The sequence below is a fragment of the Myzus persicae genome, unplaced genomic scaffold, assembly GCF_001856785.1.
Source record: "Myzus persicae strain clone G006 unplaced genomic scaffold, MPER_G0061.0, whole genome shotgun sequence".
In the NCBI taxonomy this organism is placed as follows: domain Eukaryota; kingdom Metazoa; phylum Arthropoda; class Insecta; order Hemiptera; family Aphididae; genus Myzus; species Myzus persicae.
The window spans coordinates 178,683-197,420 of record NW_019102403.1 but is presented as its reverse complement, the minus strand read 5'-3'; the positions used below and the strand labels follow the sequence as shown (position 1 = coordinate 197,420).

General features: G+C 33.7%; 1 protein-coding gene across 1 annotated transcript; it reads right to left on the bottom strand.

The window, feature by feature from the left end:
• Positions 1-515: 515 nt before the first annotated feature.
• Positions 516-3,000, bottom strand: LOC111032017 (zonadhesin-like). The gene is made up of 2 exons (XM_022312174.1): positions 2,688-3,000; positions 516-1,405 (listed from the first exon to the last, which is right to left on the bottom strand). The coding sequence occupies exons 1-2, from the start codon at positions 2,998-3,000 to the stop codon at positions 516-518; spliced, it is 1,203 nt and encodes a 400-aa protein (XP_022167866.1).
• Positions 3,001-18,738: the final 15,738 nt, after the last annotated feature.

Here is an 18,738-nt window from a genome sequence, read left to right as displayed (position 1 = left end):
TTCGTTAATGAATGTATTATTACAGTAAACTATGAAATATGTATCTATTGTTTTTATTTTATTCATTAATTATTATAATATATTCAACATTTAATTTCCGACTACTGTATTAAAAACATTTCAAAAATCTTTTTATGAAAATAACGTGTCAAAAGGTTGAAAAAAAAACACCGCTCATAACAGATTTTCTGGCACTAAGAAAAATACAGTAGAAGATCATATTTTGTGTTTTGTACAGAGAGTAAAAACCGCTATCGGACAAAATTAATTTGATTGAAAGTTTTCGATCATCGGCGGGACACGTAGAACAGTGACCTCTCGCGGGCTTATAATATTATACTATACATATTATGTAATAAATAAAACGATCACTGTATGACTGCGCAGCTGAAGTGTCGAGGACTTTGATCGATCGATTGGACGCCGAATCGATACCGTCGCGGTCAAGCCTTTGGTTGTACGCCATTTCGATCGGTCGGCGATGGCTGCGATTTACTAACCTCGGTTAGGTCCGATCACAGCGATTCATAGTTAAGTCCATCGTCGGACCGTAACGAATCGTACAAAGCGATTGTAGCTGCCGACGACGACCGACGATGCATGGTTGTCGGTGGCAGTCTCCTACGATCGAGTTGTCGCTTCTTTGACCGATTTTTAGGTTTTATCACTCCTGTTGATTTCTTAACCGGTGGAGACTTCGTCTTCTTTGGTTTTGGCGTAACTTCTTCATCGAGGCACGAAGGCTCTTCCTCGCACGAGGGATCTTCCGAGCACGTCACAACCTCCTCGAGTGCTTCGGTGGTCTTAGTCATTTTTTTGGTCGTCTTGCTCGATTTTACAGTTGTTTTACTCGATTTTTTTGTAGTTTTACTCGCTTTTTCCGTATTTTTACTCGCTTTTTCCGTAGGGTTACTCGTAGCTTCCGTAGGATCGCTAGAATTTTCAGTCACCGGACTAGGTTTTTCGGGTTTTGTCGATTCATTATTTGTTTTTTTGGTTTTTTTCTTTTGGGTCGTATCTTCGGCCAAAGTCGTTTCTTCTTCTAAACAGGTCGTTTCTTCTGAACTTGAAGTTTCTTCTGTAGATTCAGTTTCTTCTGTACACGTAGTTTCTTCAATTGTGTTGATTACTTCAGTCGAAGTCGTTTCTTCGACCACTTGAGTTTCTACAGGTGGTTCGGTAGTAGCTTCAGTCGTCGTTGAAGCTTTGGTTATCTTGGTTACCTTGCTAGTTTTGGTCGTGGTGACTTTGGTTACCGTATTATTCGTCACCGGAAAATTGGGGTACGTTTTCAGTATTGGTGACCAACGTTTGGTAGTCGGTACAGGCGTGGTGAACTTAATCTTGTAGCAACGGGTGTGGTTCGACGTATTGTTTGCTATCTGACCCACTGTAACGGTTTCACCTGTGGCGAGTGAAATTCGGGTATTAGTTTTGTAGGTTTTTATAACACATTTAAATATGTTATACTTATAAGCTACCTGTTTAATAAAACTATGTATCGACGTACCTACTTAGACCGTTACTTATTTAAAAATTGACTGAACATATACCATAATATTTCTGAGTAAATTGGAACAAAATCTCTACATTTTAGGTTAATCAAACTACCTATTAATAAACTCCTACAATGGAATAATTACAAAAACATATTCTTGCAGTTCTATTGTATATTTAATGAGAAAACTAGTAGTAAGCATACAATGTTTAAAGTTATAGGTATGTCGGTATAATATACGAGTCTTAAATTAAATAATACGTGATGCAACTATTGTGTTTTTTATAAAATAATATAAATTTGCAATTTCAATTTAAATAATTATCTACATATTTTAGTATTTTAAAATAATAAGCTTTTTCTGTGTGATAACCTTTTAATACTAATTTAATTTAACACGAGAATAAAATAATTTAACATTAAAGTACTTGAATTAAATCAAAAAATAATATTTCTCCTTAAAAAAAACATTGAAAAATCACCACTACATAAACGAAGTGGAGTACGAAATGATGATGGTTATATTATAACCTCGTATCTATAATATTATCTCATATTAGTATATTACTATATAGTCATAGTTAGATAGTGAACATTTGGGTCGATAAAGCATCGCACAGAAGCTTATTAAAAAAAACCTAGTTTCAGCAACAGCTGAACCTTAGCAGTTACGAACTTTGTGTTATAACTTATAACTTATAATATAAGTCAGAGATTCCTAAATTGTGGGTCGAAATTATATTTTTGGTGTGCTGTGTTAAGATTTTAAATATTTATAATATATTTTTTATAACATCAAATATTTAATGTTGATTGGATGACCTACTTTAAAATATATGTGTCTAAAAGTGAACATTTAAATTTGTTTTGTACAACTAAGAGCATAAATTAAATCAAATCAAAATAAATATGATACAGTATTTTTCATTTTTTCAGTATTACTGCATTGTACATTGATGTTCAATTTAGTAGTATTATTGATCATTATCCACAGCGATTGTAAGTGTACCAATGACACTGTTGGACTTCAATTTATAGCAAAGATCATCAATGAAACAAAAAAAAAATGTAATTAATATGTTTTGGGTCTCTAAAATTTAAAAATGTTCTAAAATTTTTCGTACTGTGAACAGTTCGGGAACCTCTGATATAATATTAAGTTAGGAAAATAATTGCCGTGGGGATGAACCTATTAGTCTGCCGACGTAGCGCCGTCTTCGACGGTGCATCGTGGTCATGAATCGACTATGTTCACTCTCCATGGCTGCGGTGATATGTGTCTTCGTGTACCGGAAGTGCCGCGACGCGGCAACCGTTTGTCGTGGCACGACGGTCGCGCAAGGTGACAACTTGTATGGCGGCGGGTAAACTCCGCTGTAAACCGTCGGCGACAGTACCGCCAACACGATAGCGGCGGTGACGATTGTAGCGGTGGCGGTGGTCAACAGCGTCAGGAGAGGGTGACTACGATAACGGTACCGGTAAAAACGTTTCCGGTTCATGACTGTCCGAAACAGACGGCTTGCTGCGGTGTGACGACGTTATCGCGCCATGCGAAATAATAATAATCATAATAATAATAACAACATGTATGACGACGATAAAGTAGCAGCGGTGTTGTTGTTTGGCTGTCCGAGAAAAAAAAAACTTCATAGAGTCATCTAGTTTCGCTGCCTGGATACCAAGCTCAAACCAGCTGATCATCGTCGATGACCGCAACCGCGAACATTTATTTATTTAATTACTGGCTTACCATACTCTCCAAAAACACAAATTTAATATCATAACGATCAAACAAACAATGCATAGTATTAGTGGTTATAGGTTCCGTTTTGTCTCGTCTATTATGGATGCCGGGAGGTTCAACCGGAAAATGTAATTTTTGGACCAGTCACCCATTAATTGAAAATAATTATGTATGCCACGAAAGAACGTATTTTGAACGTGTGTTTTTCACATAACTGTCATTGTAGAAAAAAGTACTTAGATTTTTAGCTTACAAGTTTTTCATCGACATATAATACATTTTTTCTTAGGTACTAAAGGCAATTTTTTTTCTTTGAAATATTGTTTATTATTTTTGTTTTCAGTCTTATAAAATAAATGTAAAATCAGTTAGTGTGATAACGCATCTTGAACTATTAAGAAATATCATGTAAACTTAATATATCAAAGAAGTCACTCGGAAATACACTAACACAAGGGAATTATTATTTAATATTTGAGTAAATCTGTCAGACAATTTATTTTACTTATTCTGCAAATTATTTCAAGGGGCGAGAATTAGGTTAATTGTTTCATAAACTTGTTTCTATGATAGCCATGGCTTGAATAACTATATATAAAGTTCTTCCTGTATTGTGTCTTAACTAGTTGGTATAGGTAAGTACTAGATAGGTATATATTATAAAGTAAGTTGTTATGTGAAGACTTTTTATAAATTAGAGGTTTTATATTGAAAGTTTTTGCCTCACCCATGCATAACTAAATACTCCATAAGTATACTACAGAGTACAGACTATACTTATTATTGATTTATATATTATAAGGTCACATTATATAGACAGTTTTGATTAAACAGTGTTCTTAGTAGGTGTAATCAGGAGTTTGCTATTTTAAGCTCGAGTTTGAAATTTGGGCCCCTGGTCAGATATTTGTCTTGGTTACTTCAAGATATTTCACTGAAATTTCTGTTAGTACTTGGTTGTTAGTAGAACTTGCTTATTTATATGCAGGGCATGGATATCTTAGTTATTTCGAAAAAATTTCGTAATTTTTATTTGTGTTGATTTAAATTTTTCAAAGATTACCCAATAAGTTATCACCGTGAAGTTAGATAGTAATATTTTGTAACATTTGGAAAACTGTAAAATGATTTTTGTGGTACGCATTTATTGGTTTTTTTTTTGAATAGGTATATCTAGGGATGTTTAAAATGTTTTTTTAGGTATTATGAACACGGATTATAGAAAAAAGGAACTTTGTAACTATATTATATCATACTCCAGGACTGAACAAACAATAGAGCAGTAGTGAGATTCGGAGTCCGATTGCGGCCCGAATTCCAGTAGTCGGATCTTATCCTAAATATAAGTATACTGCAGATTGCGTCTCAAAACACATTGGTTCACAAAATAGCGAATAATTAATAATATTATACAGTTCTATGTAAACATATAATTTGTATTAAAATGCATCATAAAAAGTATATTATACATATAAACATTCATGTAGTTGAATAATTGTTTACAATAAAAAAAAGATACAAAATAAAATTAATGTCAATAAATATTAAAATAGTAATCTAATTAATACATTATAGTGTTCGAGGTAGATTAGGTGATAAAAACAAACAATTTAAAATCAAAACAGATACGTTTTACAAAGCCCAACAATTTAAGTGATTTAATTAGGATCAAATAGGTAGGTGATTGGAATTTTATTTATTGAAAGAGTTCATCAGGTAATTTTACAAAACCGAATATTTTCACCCCGGGGTTATTATTATGTTCACATATTTTCTACCAGGGAATAAAAATCTTCTATAGCATATTTACCCTTGAAAATAATATCCTGGATAAATTTTCCGGTTAGTCAGGGGTGGTGAAAATAATTCAGATTATTAAATTCCAATGTCCACCGATCTGGTGAGAAAGAAAGTGCCACGTTCTGCGCTGTGGGTGGTACGATAAAAAGAATACTGGAAACATTTTTTATTTGTTTTCGTCCACTTATAGCGACCCCCTTCTCTTTGATCCCGGAAATTCGCGGACAGGAGATTCTAGACGTCTATATATTATTTATATTGTCTTATATCGAAACTTTGCAGTACACACAAACTAGCTAGTGTATCATCTCGTGATGCGGAAAAATAATTGGCTCAAGTCTCGACACGATACCGCCGTCTTGTTTGCTGTTGGCGTCATCACGAAGTCACAACTACGCGTTCGTTATAAATAATATTGTCATCATACGATTACCTATACCCGCCGCGTGCTATCATTATCGCCGTCTCCAGAGTCCGGGAGTGGCTTCGCTATGATGGGCTAAGAGCTGAGGGTCGCGCCGTGATGTCTGCCCGGTTAATTAGAAAACCTGCAAAAGCAGCACACATCGGCATACGCATAAATATGTATAGGAGGGACCTACACTTGTGTCTGATGAGTACGTAAGAGTGAAAACGCAATTAGCATTTAAATTCGTTAGCCGGCCCCGTCGCGAGCGTACAGTATGTTAAATAATAAAATAATAATAATAATAATAATAATAATGTATTTATTATTATTTTCATCATAATATTATGCGGACGTGTCCCCGTGCGATTTTTCCTCGTCATCAACGGCAGTGTTTTTCTTTTCGTCTCTTCGTTAGCTGAAACGTGCTCGCACTCGCTACATAATGGTGACTCGTATACATTTTGTTATTATTATCTTCGTGCGGCGTACTCGATTTTTGGGACTCGACAGTGAGCAGCGACAGCGTTCGGGATTTGTCCGACGGATCCTCGTCGATCCGCCCGAGCGATGAGTGGGAGGGGGGGGGGGGGGTCACGTCGTCGTGCGATGCGAACGGCGTGTCTCGTATAATATTATACAAAAAGAGAAACGGCGGAAACGCGTTCGGCCGACGACGGTGGTAGAAAAAAAAAAAAAACGAGAAAAAAATCGGGGAAAAAAACTGAATAAAAAACCACCATATATAGCGAATACACGTGTCGACGATTTATATTCGTGGGCTTGGGCGTAAACGTTGCCCCCGCAGTACGTTTTTCATATATTCGTGTTCACCGTCGTATAATATTATACGTACTATATAGTCACAATGTATATATGTTATAATATGCGAACGTTCGTACACACATACGTGCATAGACCATATTGTACTTGTATACATATACCTCTATGTGTGTAGAGAGAGCGTATTCCTATTACGTTAAACAAACACGATATCCCGTCTCGTAGGCGTGTTTGCGTTTTTACGCCGTGTCGCTAAAAAACATAATATAAAAACAAATTCGGTACCCCCCTCCCACCGCGACGCGTTCATCTCCGGCGGATGTTGCTCGTATATACGTAGCTCAATAATATCATATACACGTACCTACGCATATTTCAGTGTACGGTGTGCGATCGTCGTGAGAAAGCCGATGGGTGGCGACGGCACCGTAGACGCTCTGGCTCGAGAAAATTCACCTACACTACCATGCGCTGTTTATATAGGAGGAGAGTAGGTATCCGATATATATTGTGTCGGAGAAAAATTGATGGTTTGGTGTGTGTGCACATGTGTGTGTGTTTTTGGTGAAAATATTAATAACGACGATGCCGTGCGTGCTTGTGGTTTTATAATATCGTGCAATAAAATCGATCAGATTTCGTGTGTATACTGAACTGATATTATTATAATAATATTATACAGAGTGATACTTTTATCGTGAGCCAGGAACACTGCAGGCCTCGGGAATTACATATTTCCCTTAGACTTTCTGTTTTAAAAAAAAAAATGTTTTACGGTTATACATTTATGTCAGAAACCATAATTTTGTTTTTAATGTAAAAAAAAATATTTTTTATTTTCTACGATATTGCCTGGTTCACGATAAAATGAGCGCTCTGTTGAATTATAACGGAATACTGAGTATGATGGCATACGCGTTATATATTATAATATGTCATTAAAATACAATAAATTGCGGCTTAACGCTTTTTTAGCATTATCATCAGATTCCGTATAGGACAATTTTATATCATGCTCACCACATGTATTGCTCGACCTTCAAGGATATTAAAATTTGATTTGTTTACGGCCAGCGTATGTATGCTCCGTAGTCGGTGGCAAATAAAAGACAAATTGGAATATAAACCTAATTTTAAAGAAATGCGTCGAGAAATCGCAACCGTTATGTGTCATTTACACTCTTGCCGCACTTAGTTGGATTTTAGTTTTATAATTTATTTTATTTCATGTTAGATGGGTAAACGTTAAAGTTATAGGTTAAGGCGGCGGCCACTATTGCAATAATATTACAAACTCACGAACAGATACCGGAAAACGGACACCCCGACCGCGGTGTACCGAAATAGCCTATCCATCACTCCGTGTAATTGTAATATAATTTTGTTGTCGAAACACATTCACGCGTGGTATTGGATCACGATAGGTCGTCATATTATTATTGTTTCACAAATCGTACACATTGTAAAAGATTTAGTTACAGTTCGACTGTAAATTATTATTGATTTACTCGTGTTAACAAAATTTTAGGTATTTGAAATTAAAACATATCGTTATGGTATTTTATATACGTATTAATGGTTAAAATTTACATTGATATTCCGTTCAATAATTAAACTAAATACGTTATACGTATCGATATTTTGCGGTTTGCTCGTTCGACTGACAAATTTTATGCTGTTAAAATATACGTTTAGGAGTAATTAGTTTTATGTTTGATAAACTATAATTAATGTTCAACGAATAAATTGCTTTACCTACGTCGTCTAAGGTTTCGAAAAATTAGTATTTTAAAATTACTTGATGAACATGCTTAAAGTGTATACAATCTCTAAGTATATGATAAATTCAGAAAATAATTAAAACCTTAATTCTAAATAGGTATGAGAGTAATTAGTCGTTTTTTTAAATCGTTTAATCTCTTTTTGTGGCAGTTTGCTCATGTCTGTACTCAGTTGAGTATAATTGTTTTAATTACGTGGCACTTAAAAAGTGTGAAAATACGCTGTGCAGCATCATTTGGTGATCTAGAAAGTCTAAAGACAATCACGGAAAATTAATTCGAAATGGAAAAAGTCGTTTACGGTAAACATCAGTTTGAACATGATTTGATTCAACTTTTTACATTTGAAATGTTCATCAACTCGCACTGTACTTTGACCGTCATATAATGGATTTTAGTGTCGATACACAGTCCACAGCATTTGATGTTCAAAGTACAAACCCTAGCAATGTGGTTATTCCGACGAAAATTTCTGATTTTAAATGAGGTGGCCTACGAATAATGAGGAATATTATATCCACCGAATAATGTCGAAAGCGTTATAATAATTATCTATTGGTATAGTTGGGACAAAATTATTGAACGCGTCTTGTTATAGTGAGATTTCTTATTCGGTATCGTTGGTTTTCATTCCTGTGCGTACAATAAAGATATTATATTTTACACGTGCACACACACCTGCCAAATACTTTGGATACGACGTATATAACACATTCCGCACGTACGCGTTTTAATTTCAAGCAAGGCCAAAAACAGAAACCAAATGTCGACGCGTTCTTATACACACGTAATATTATACGGCGCCGAGCACGACGCTTTATAGGTAGTATAGTACAGGGTTTGGATGTTTACGGCCTCTTAAAAACTCTGAAAAATGCATGCAAATATTCCCAACAAAAGATGTCAAAATATGCTTATAAAAAAAATCATAAAATATAATATTGTATACAAAATAGGCTGAAAAATTATTTATTTTTAATTCGAAATATATACTGCACTTAGGTGCAATATTTTAATAGATCACTGTTAGAAACTAGACGTTTTATATTCGGGTGTTATTAAGTGAGTTCTCAAAAATATATTATTATATCGAGATATATACCTACACGAGTATCATATGTCTGTAAAATCGTGTATGAAGCATTTGTTTAGAGAAATCGAACAGGTGAATGCAACAAACTTAACAAAAAAATATATTTTTAAAAATGATGTTTGAAATATAAAATGTATGATAAACGTCCAACAATGTATTAAAATACAAAATCTCACATATATCTAATAACAAGAATGTTGTTAAAAAGCAAAAGATGTTAAGCTGTAGCTAAACATGCATACAAATACAAAAATATGGGAAATACAATTTAATATGACTGGTGTGTTTTACTGTTGCATTTATTTTTGGTCTACGACGTGCAAGACTAGAATAAAAAATAAAATATGTAATAACCATAATCATTTATAACCCAAATATAACCATGCTTATATACTATGTGTGAATCTGGGTAGCGTCAGTTCCTAACGGAAGTTTCATGATACTGTGTTTTCACATTGGATACAAAATAAGCCGATTAATATTTTTCCGGACGAACCGAATATAAGAGTATACCACACATCAGGTAATAGAGACATCTAGTTTGTTGCTCAATTAGTTGGGGAGAGGATTTTAATTGAATTTAAAAAGTTTTTTTGACTTCTCATGCATCGAAATTAATACCTGTATCCATCAATAACCGATGTCCGATATGTCCCAAAATTTTGTGAGCTGATATTTATTTTATTTTTTGGGGCTTGAAAATAATGTTTACAAACTTTGAAATCTGCCTGCATGTACAGAAGTACTTATCACATCATTTACCACCATAAACTATTCATCATTCGTCCTAAATATAGTGTTTGGCAATATCTAAATATCTATAATTATATATTTAATTTCAAATATAAATAATTTTTTAAAGATTCATGTATTATTTTATAAAATAATAATTTAGTTATAATTACCTGTAGACATCTTGTTAGCAAAGCAATTTTTTCCTGGCATTCCGGTGAAAATTAATAATAAAATATTGTTATATAAAACCAACAAGTACATATTTGATATTTAAAATTTGCTCACATAGCGTTCCGCCGGGAAATCGGAAATATTCAGTTTCCGTTTATGTTCTTGTGTACGGGTTTAATAAAGGCATGCCACAACAATCACTGCATAATGGTTACATACAGCAAAAGGTGGGCCTTCGAGTTTTCTAGTTTGTGGCACGCATCTTTCTTCTTACGGCGTTGCTTTCAGGGGTCTTACTGTTTTAAGTTATCGCTCAAGCAGAATTTGTCAAAGTAAATATTTAATTTTACCACGTTTTTAAGCATATTATACATACTTCAAGGGCCGTACTAGTTATGACATCTTAATATTGGTCAAAAAATCTCTCCAAAATGCATTGAAAATTATTTTTGGATACAAACAAAAACACCTTTAAATTTATAGACATTTTTGTCCCAAGTGGATTTGTAACGGTTAAATAGTATAATATAATTGTTTCCTTCTATATAGAATTAATAGTACATACCTACTTGGTAAAATAAATTAAAATATAATGTCATGCAATGAATACGAATATTATGGATACCATATTACCATTATATGTACGTTGCACGGATCGAATAGTGAATACACAGAAAAGTACGTCATTTTCACTATATTATGTCTGAATATGTAGTAATGTATAATATTATATAATTTTATAATGCATATTATAATAATGAAATCCCATCACAACCACTACCACACCACTACTACCCCCACTAACGTCACTATGAAAATATGCCTTAATGATAACGATATATAAGTAATGTTGAACGTTGTAATATTATGTACTTCGTAGTAAGTACATGTTAGTAAATACATATAAATAATATATAAGTGCACGCGGCGTATTTACCACGATCATTTAACGTTTTCCACGTCAGTTTGAACACGCACCGTCGTTATACATCAAAATACTCATGCACGTATAGAACATTAATTATTGGCCATATTTAATTATAGATTCGTGAATTGCGTTTTCCGTGTAGAAGCCAGAAAATCGGCTCGTTCGAAAGACGACGAGTATGTGCATACATCCTTAACTATGTCAATGTTAAAATGTGTCCTGTCGCAGTGCGTATATATCGGCGAATGACTCCGCTGCCGTGTAAACTCTAATTTTTTCAACAAAAAAAGTTGTCAAAAAAAACCACCATGAAGTAACCATAAACAGTACTCATAATATAATATTATAATGACATTATTATGCACACCCGTTTATCATGCTTCTCTGTGTCAAGCCTTAAAATATGTAGTTGGTACATGAAACAGGGTGGACGAGACGACGACGTCGTTGGTCCGAGGCTGAGGATAAACTCTTGCTCGTCGAATGAATAATGCATGTTTGTACGCGGGGCCGTTAGTGCGCTCACCTGTTGGACGTACCGTGGGTCCCCTCCCCTCCCCCGCTGACTGACGATCGGACAAATGTGGTACGGCTGATATTTGTGGACGAGAGCTCGCGTAGAAAGAACCAGGCGCAGAGCATGAATTACAATATTTTCATAGGTAAATTATACGAATTACATAATGTAAGTACTATAATATTATTATGATCATAAAAATTGCATCGTTTTATCGCTCGCTAAGTGTATTCGTCGAGTGGTGGTGCAAATTTGATTTCTACGTGCGGACAAAAAGTCTGTTACACAACGTACACTATGCAAAATAGTTATAAATAACAATTAATATTTGTAAAAAAGCCAATTTTTTGTATAAACCTGCAATACGAATAGTATAATAAGTATTGTCGAGTGATGTAACAACAAAGTGTAATTGTGTAAACCTATATTTCATACTTTTGTATTATAGAAAAGAATTCCGAATAGTACAATTTAAAGTTCGAAGATTAGGTAACTCTAAACACTTATTTTTGGCTTTTCAAAACGTTCTAATGGCTCGGAAAAATAGCTGTTATTCATTTTCCTTGGCTCAGCGCTCAACTCTAAATCAACTGAGCGAAAAAAAAAAATAGGCTGTCTGACTAGAATTTAAATTTATTGCGCATTGGAGATGGCCAGGCAGAGCCCCCCAGCCGAATTCTCTCACTCTCCAAGGTGGCCTTGATTATAAGATCCAACTCGGTCGTGATGTACGTCATGTGCACCATCGAATCGGATTAAATATACATATATTGTATTTTGAGCACTTCAAGTCTCAACAAATGTATAGTATTGTACTATACTACTATTGTCCCGTTTCTGACGTTCCTGTATTATGATAATTGTGATCATTAATGTTTCTACTAAATATAATAACGTATGATACTACAATATACTGCTGAACTTATGGTTATCGAAAAATCATAATACTTCGAAAACGAAAAGAATTACCCAAAAATAATCCGAAATCACACTAATTTTAAGTTGTATTTGGTTATCAAACAATTATAATATTGAATAAAAATTTGTTTTGGTTTCTGTGAATCTCCTTTCCACATCTCCCCCCCCCCCCACTTCCCTTACCACCAAGTACGTTTAATTATTAGAAAAAAAAATGAGTAGTTCTGTTATAAATATGATATATTATTTCACTGCGAGACAGTCTGTAAATCACGAGTATAATAAATTATATACATTATAGTATATTATGATCAAAGTGACCTATACGGCTGTACCTCGTTTTTCTCTGCCTGTCAACAATATTTTTCCAACTAAAATGTTTGAAATGCGAATATTTGGAAATTTATTAATAATATGCATATTAGATCCACGATTGTTATAATCCTTATAGTTTTTCTTGGTGTCCTGGACTTAAAACAAAACGGAAAAAGTTAAAACAGTTGTTTACGCATATCTTAAAAATCCGAGACGGCCGCGATTTATAGTCATAATTTATGTGAATATATTACAAGTGGAATTACTAATATTTCCGTCAAGTATTCTGATGGAAGTTTGTGGACAGGAGGTGGTAGTTTACTGCAGGAATTTATAACATCTTTCAGAAAGCAGTAGTAGTAGTATCTAAGTAACGCGAGATAAAACTCGATTTGACACCCCGTGTAAAATACATGTATGTGGTTGAGAAGTCATAAAAAATATTTAAGAGATATTGACAAATCCGTTTTAAACATAATGATAGCATAACGAAAATGTAATGGTGTTTAAGAAATTAATGAATGGAATTCTTAAACTGTACCCATATAATATAATATATTAAATTTATTTTAATAACACTAAAAACGCGTCATTTTATCGAAAGCATTATATTCTCTGGACTTAGCTCAACAAATTGCACTTGGTAGCTGCGTACCTAAACTGCATAATATAACGACCTGATGATCTCCATCAAATCATCTTATCCGTAATTTTTCTACATTACAATGTCGCGATTGTCCGATAACATAAATCACTTATGTGACTGTAGTTGCCAAACCATTTAAATTGGTATTTACAATTTCAATTTTTTACATTCCGTTAAAATTGCATTATAATATATGAAAGGCCCCTTAAAAAACGTTATCGACTGTATAGCGCCATAGTCGGACGGTTGAAATACACCGAATGAGTTTACCGGTACAAAAGTACGTTTAAAATCACGTCCTTCCGGTCCGTCTCGGGCAAACTCTTCACACCCACGACTAACCACCCACCCTCGTATTTGCCGAGACTACGGTAATTGCGTTTCGCTAACCGGAGTCCGTGATTTTTACGACACACACACCCGACAAATTTCCTCCGATAAAAATATGTGTATGATTGTATATCTAATACACTTACACACTCAATTGGTGTTCATATACGCTATAAATAAATATAAGCGGAAATAGTCACTGCAGGGGGACGCTGGTCAAGCAAAGAAACACAAACGATCTACCTAGTGCGAAGTGTGTAACTAGATATTTTATAAATTTCCCATAATTTTTGGTCACTGATGGTGAATAATCAGTGATCAGTGATTAATCACTATATTTGTATGACGAAAGTACACATTTAAAAACTAACCTTGTGTAACACAGACGTTTGAACTTGTAAATTATATTGCACTTAACAGATATTTTTTTTTGTTTCCATTCTTTTTTTTTTGAAAAACTAACGAGTTCGACTCGAATCTCTCGGAACCTGCGGGCTGCGGCCATGCCAAATTAGAAATTATTTGATTTTATTTTCTGCAAATATGTCTGTCATTGTTCCGTGAGACACGTGACATTCATTTAGTTTATATGGAAACTATAAGTAGGTATTAAAACCGTTTTTTTCTTTTTTAAACGCTTTGTTTTCTTTTCGTCGGTGCGATTTTCGTACGAACACTAAACGACGAAGGGGTCGTGCCATTTGACGTTGCGGAGCTCATGTTGATGGAATTTTTTTATTTTCTGTTAAAGATGTTTTAAATATTTTAGGCTGTGGTAGGTACTTCTGTTTACCGTGATCGGAAGTGGTCAGTGTATACTGTAGGCTGATCGGAATGAACAAGTTCCAGGACAAATTTTACTTCCTGGATTAATTACGAAGTCAGTTGAATCGCCACGATAATATATAATGAAGCATGTGATAATGATGTGAAAGAAACTGATTGTTTGGTAGTAATTTTACGGGATGTGTAAAAGCTCTCGACTGTCACGGGAAAAGAAACCGAAGAAAAAAAGGATCGTCGAGATGAGTGTATATATATATATATATAATAAATATATAAATAAATAAATATATATATATATAATATATATTTTCCGCTCGTTTAAAAACGTCAAGTCTATAAGACGTCGACGACTACGACGTGTGAACAACTAATAATTTCAAAAACATTTTCACTTTAAGCGCGTTTTTTTTTTCTATTGCTTCAGAAAGTCGCATGGCCGTCGAACGCTTCGGTTGGATAACTTTGCCGGGAACCGTTTTTTTTCTCTATAAAAACCAGACCATAAAATATACTTTACGCAGTTCAATTTCCACTTACAAAAAAATTGACAATTTTACTCCCCGACCGTTTACCTTTTCTAGTATCGGGTGATCAAATCGACCCGATTCCCTATATACGATACCCCCACCCAAAAAAAACCTCACCACTTCGATTTTCTGCCTGACTTGTCCACTGCGGACTATCACGGTATTTGCGTCCAAAGACGATGCAAGTTTATTTATTTCTGGTGGATAGTAGACACGGTTTCGACGGAGGAGGGCTGCCGAAGTGAAATCACTATAGGTTTGATCATTAACAAATGAACCTATATGATAAGATAATAATAATGGGCTTTTATAGACTTTTTGACATTTTTGTGATTTTATCAAAAATTAAAAAATGTGTTGGAAATCGTATTGTATGCAGCACAACTATAATTCTCGAGTCTTGAGCAATATATGTTACACAATTGTTTTATTGCTTTGTAAGGGTTGTGTATTAAACTACTGGATTTCTATTGAATAAAAAAAAAAAATTTTCGAGTAACAACTATTATACATCTTGTACTACAATGTAGCAAAAACAATGCGTGGTTGTAAGAACGAATTACTCACGAGTCAAGACACACTCGCGACAAGTGTAATATTTACAACGTATACAATTGAGTATGAAACACGATTCGCCCAATTTGTCAAATCATATTTTATCGTATTGTATAGTACGCCTGGTCGCAGACATATATCAGAACCTCAGTGGATCCAATTTTTCCGACTCTCAAACTGATACTCCGTTGTGTTACATATCCATTTCGTACCTCAAATACTCTGAACAAATAATAATAATATATTATCGAACCTCGGCATCATTGGTCGAATACAAACGATATCAGTTTTGTTCGCCAATATCATTTTATACAACACATACACACATCATATCGGAATCGCTGATGATTTGTTTAAAAATGTTTTTACCTCGACACTGCACCCCTGGTGAACCACAGCTGTTCGAAAGTCCGGCTTCCACGATATTATGACAGTAATTATTATATTCCGTTTGATCGCATCACCCGTCGAGTAATATCATAGCTGATAGCTGCAGGTACACTATGCCGAGGTACCTAAACATACATAATAATTGTAAATTCGTGATATTTTGCGGGCGAGGTAGTGCTCGTCTTCTTCAACCCTTTCACTGAAACTTCGCCCAAGTCGCTCCACGCGAGTATATTATATTATGTAGGTAATTGCACCCAAAATAGAACGCATTCCATACATTATGTATACATGAGCCCTACTCCATCTCCTCTGACCGTTTATGATGAGATATTCCTACACATATTATTATATAATATGTAGGATTGTAGGAATATTCATTTTTGGGATAAAAATTATATTTTAAAATTGTTATAATACATACACATAGAGAATTACTTTTTTCAGTTATTGACGGTCCGTCGTAGGTACCTATCATAACGTTGTATCAAATATATAATAATATGTATAGTTTTTTACCAAAAGTTCTGACTTAATGTTTACCGGTGGGGGTTATATATATATATATATATATTATATCATCGCGGGGCTTTCGAATTTGCTTCCTCGTAAATATACGGCGTACTGGTATAATTCAATTCCAATGCAAATTCGTATATTTTCGTATGTAAATCTCGTCGGTATATTCGGTCTCTTCTCGTATAAATATACACGTATTTATATATAACACACGATGTACAATACGTATGGCAACGATATATTTGGGTTTATATTATATACACTGCCCTCTGTTAAAACATTACTTCACTCAACTGAAACGGTCCCAGATTTTTATCATTACGTTTATCAACGCCGACAGCTGATGGATTCGTTGTGTTCCGCTCAAACTTATAGTCGGCGGGTTATTGAAATATTGAACTACGGTCTTGTTGAACTCCAACGTGGGTAGTCGTATACATGTCCGGCGACGGAGGCGTATTTATAGGAATACGTAATGGTATAGGTAAAAGACGAGGTACCAAATTACTAATAGCAATGCGGCCGAGAGACTCTATCACTACTTGGTATTATTAGTATATCATTTAATCATAACACGTTTCGTAGAAAAGTGTATAAAAAACATAAGAAATACACAAAAAACATACCGTTAAATAATTTATTACTTTCTATAAAATTACAACGAACAAGAGAATATCATATTATTTGTATGCTTTCTAGTTTTCTTGGAATCGAAGCCGATTCGTTTCTTAATTCGTATGAATAAAACTGAGAATTTAGTATTTAATGAAAAAAATAACGTTTAATATATAGTCTACACCTTTACTATAATATTTATATTGATGGTTGCAATACTTATTATTTAAAATTACGTCCAGAGAAAATAACCACTAGGTGGCATCTTCCATCAAGTAAATGTACTGTTAGTTATATTCGTATGACAATACATTTGTATTGCGCACTATTAGGATACAGATTGTATATAAGTAAATTAAAAAAAAATAAAGCAATACAGTTTTTAAATTTTTAAATTTTTTTAAGAATATATACGATTTATGCATAATACGTATGCTTTGATTTAACCATATTTATACATAATAAATGAATGTGATAATAGATAGAAAAAAGGATAAATGATGACTGCATTAATAAGAAGGTGCTCTTTTAATGACATTTAGTTTGGAATTAAAGGGTCATGGAAGATTAAATCAAAACATCACGACCCCGCATTCTTCTGAGTCTGTTACGAGTTTAAATTGCTAGGAAGTGATAGCTGAAAAGGTATGCAGGTCAGATATGAGTGGATTGTGATGGTTTTTCTTGTCTGGAGAAAAACCATTTATAAAAAAGCAGCTTTATTCAGTTAATGCTCAATTGATTAAATGCCAAGATAATTGTATAGTGTTAAGTTCCAGACAAATGGTGGAGAGCTTGTTATTTTGTTGTATGTACTTACATTTTTTAAAGTTTGGTATGCTGTATGTTTATTTTTGTTTTATGAATGCCTTATAAATTAGTAGTTTAGTTCTCAGGCAAATAAATTTGTTTTTTGTCATTAAGTTATGTTTTTAATGTATGATAAAAGAAGAATTCAAGATCAATATTTTTAACTTCATATGTTTATTCTAGGTTAACCTCTTATCAAGGGTATGGCCTAAATACTTATCTGAATTAAGTAAAGGGATATGTGCATTATTTAATTTTATGTTTGGTCAGAAACCATGTCTTAATGAAAGTCATATGAATGGAGTTATGGTGATTTAGTTAAGTTTGAAACTTATCGTACCATATTTTAAGAATAAAAAATAAAATATATTATAGGATGATCATGTTATAATTGTTTACTGTTTGTTATTTAAATAAAATAAAATCCCAAGTTCTGCACAAAACTATATATAAAATAAACGAGTTAAGGTGAACCAATTTATATTAATATTTAATAACATGTTGAGTATAATTATGATGGTACCTATAATGTTTTTGAAGATAAAAAATATTGTTTTCAAATTTGTAACATACCTATGATTGTATCATGGTTTTTTTTTGTCTGATTGTTTACTTTCCTCTCCATGCTCAATGATGGACTGGCCTATGGTATACATTTGTTTTTTGTTCATCCTCATATCGTTATAGGTATAATGTAACCAGAACAATATGTATATAGGTATGTACATAACAATGTGAACGATTGATATTTAAGGCTAACTACGGAACGAGTAGGTTAGATAGTATAAGGTTAGGATTTGTACAATTCTGACGTTTGAGATTGATTTGTTTTTGGTCATTGTTCAATAATATTTCGACAGCAGTCGAT

Bases quoted from the DNA above. Each gene is read 5' to 3' on its own strand.
- LOC111032017 (XM_022312174.1), bottom strand. From the start codon at position 3,000: ATGAACCGGAAACGTTTTTACCGGTACCGTTATCGTAGTCACCCTCTC. The intron at 1,406-2,687 runs GTTCATCCCCAC...CACTCGCCACAG, and splicing joins CTACGTCGGCAGACTAATAG to GTGAAACCGTTACAGTGGGT.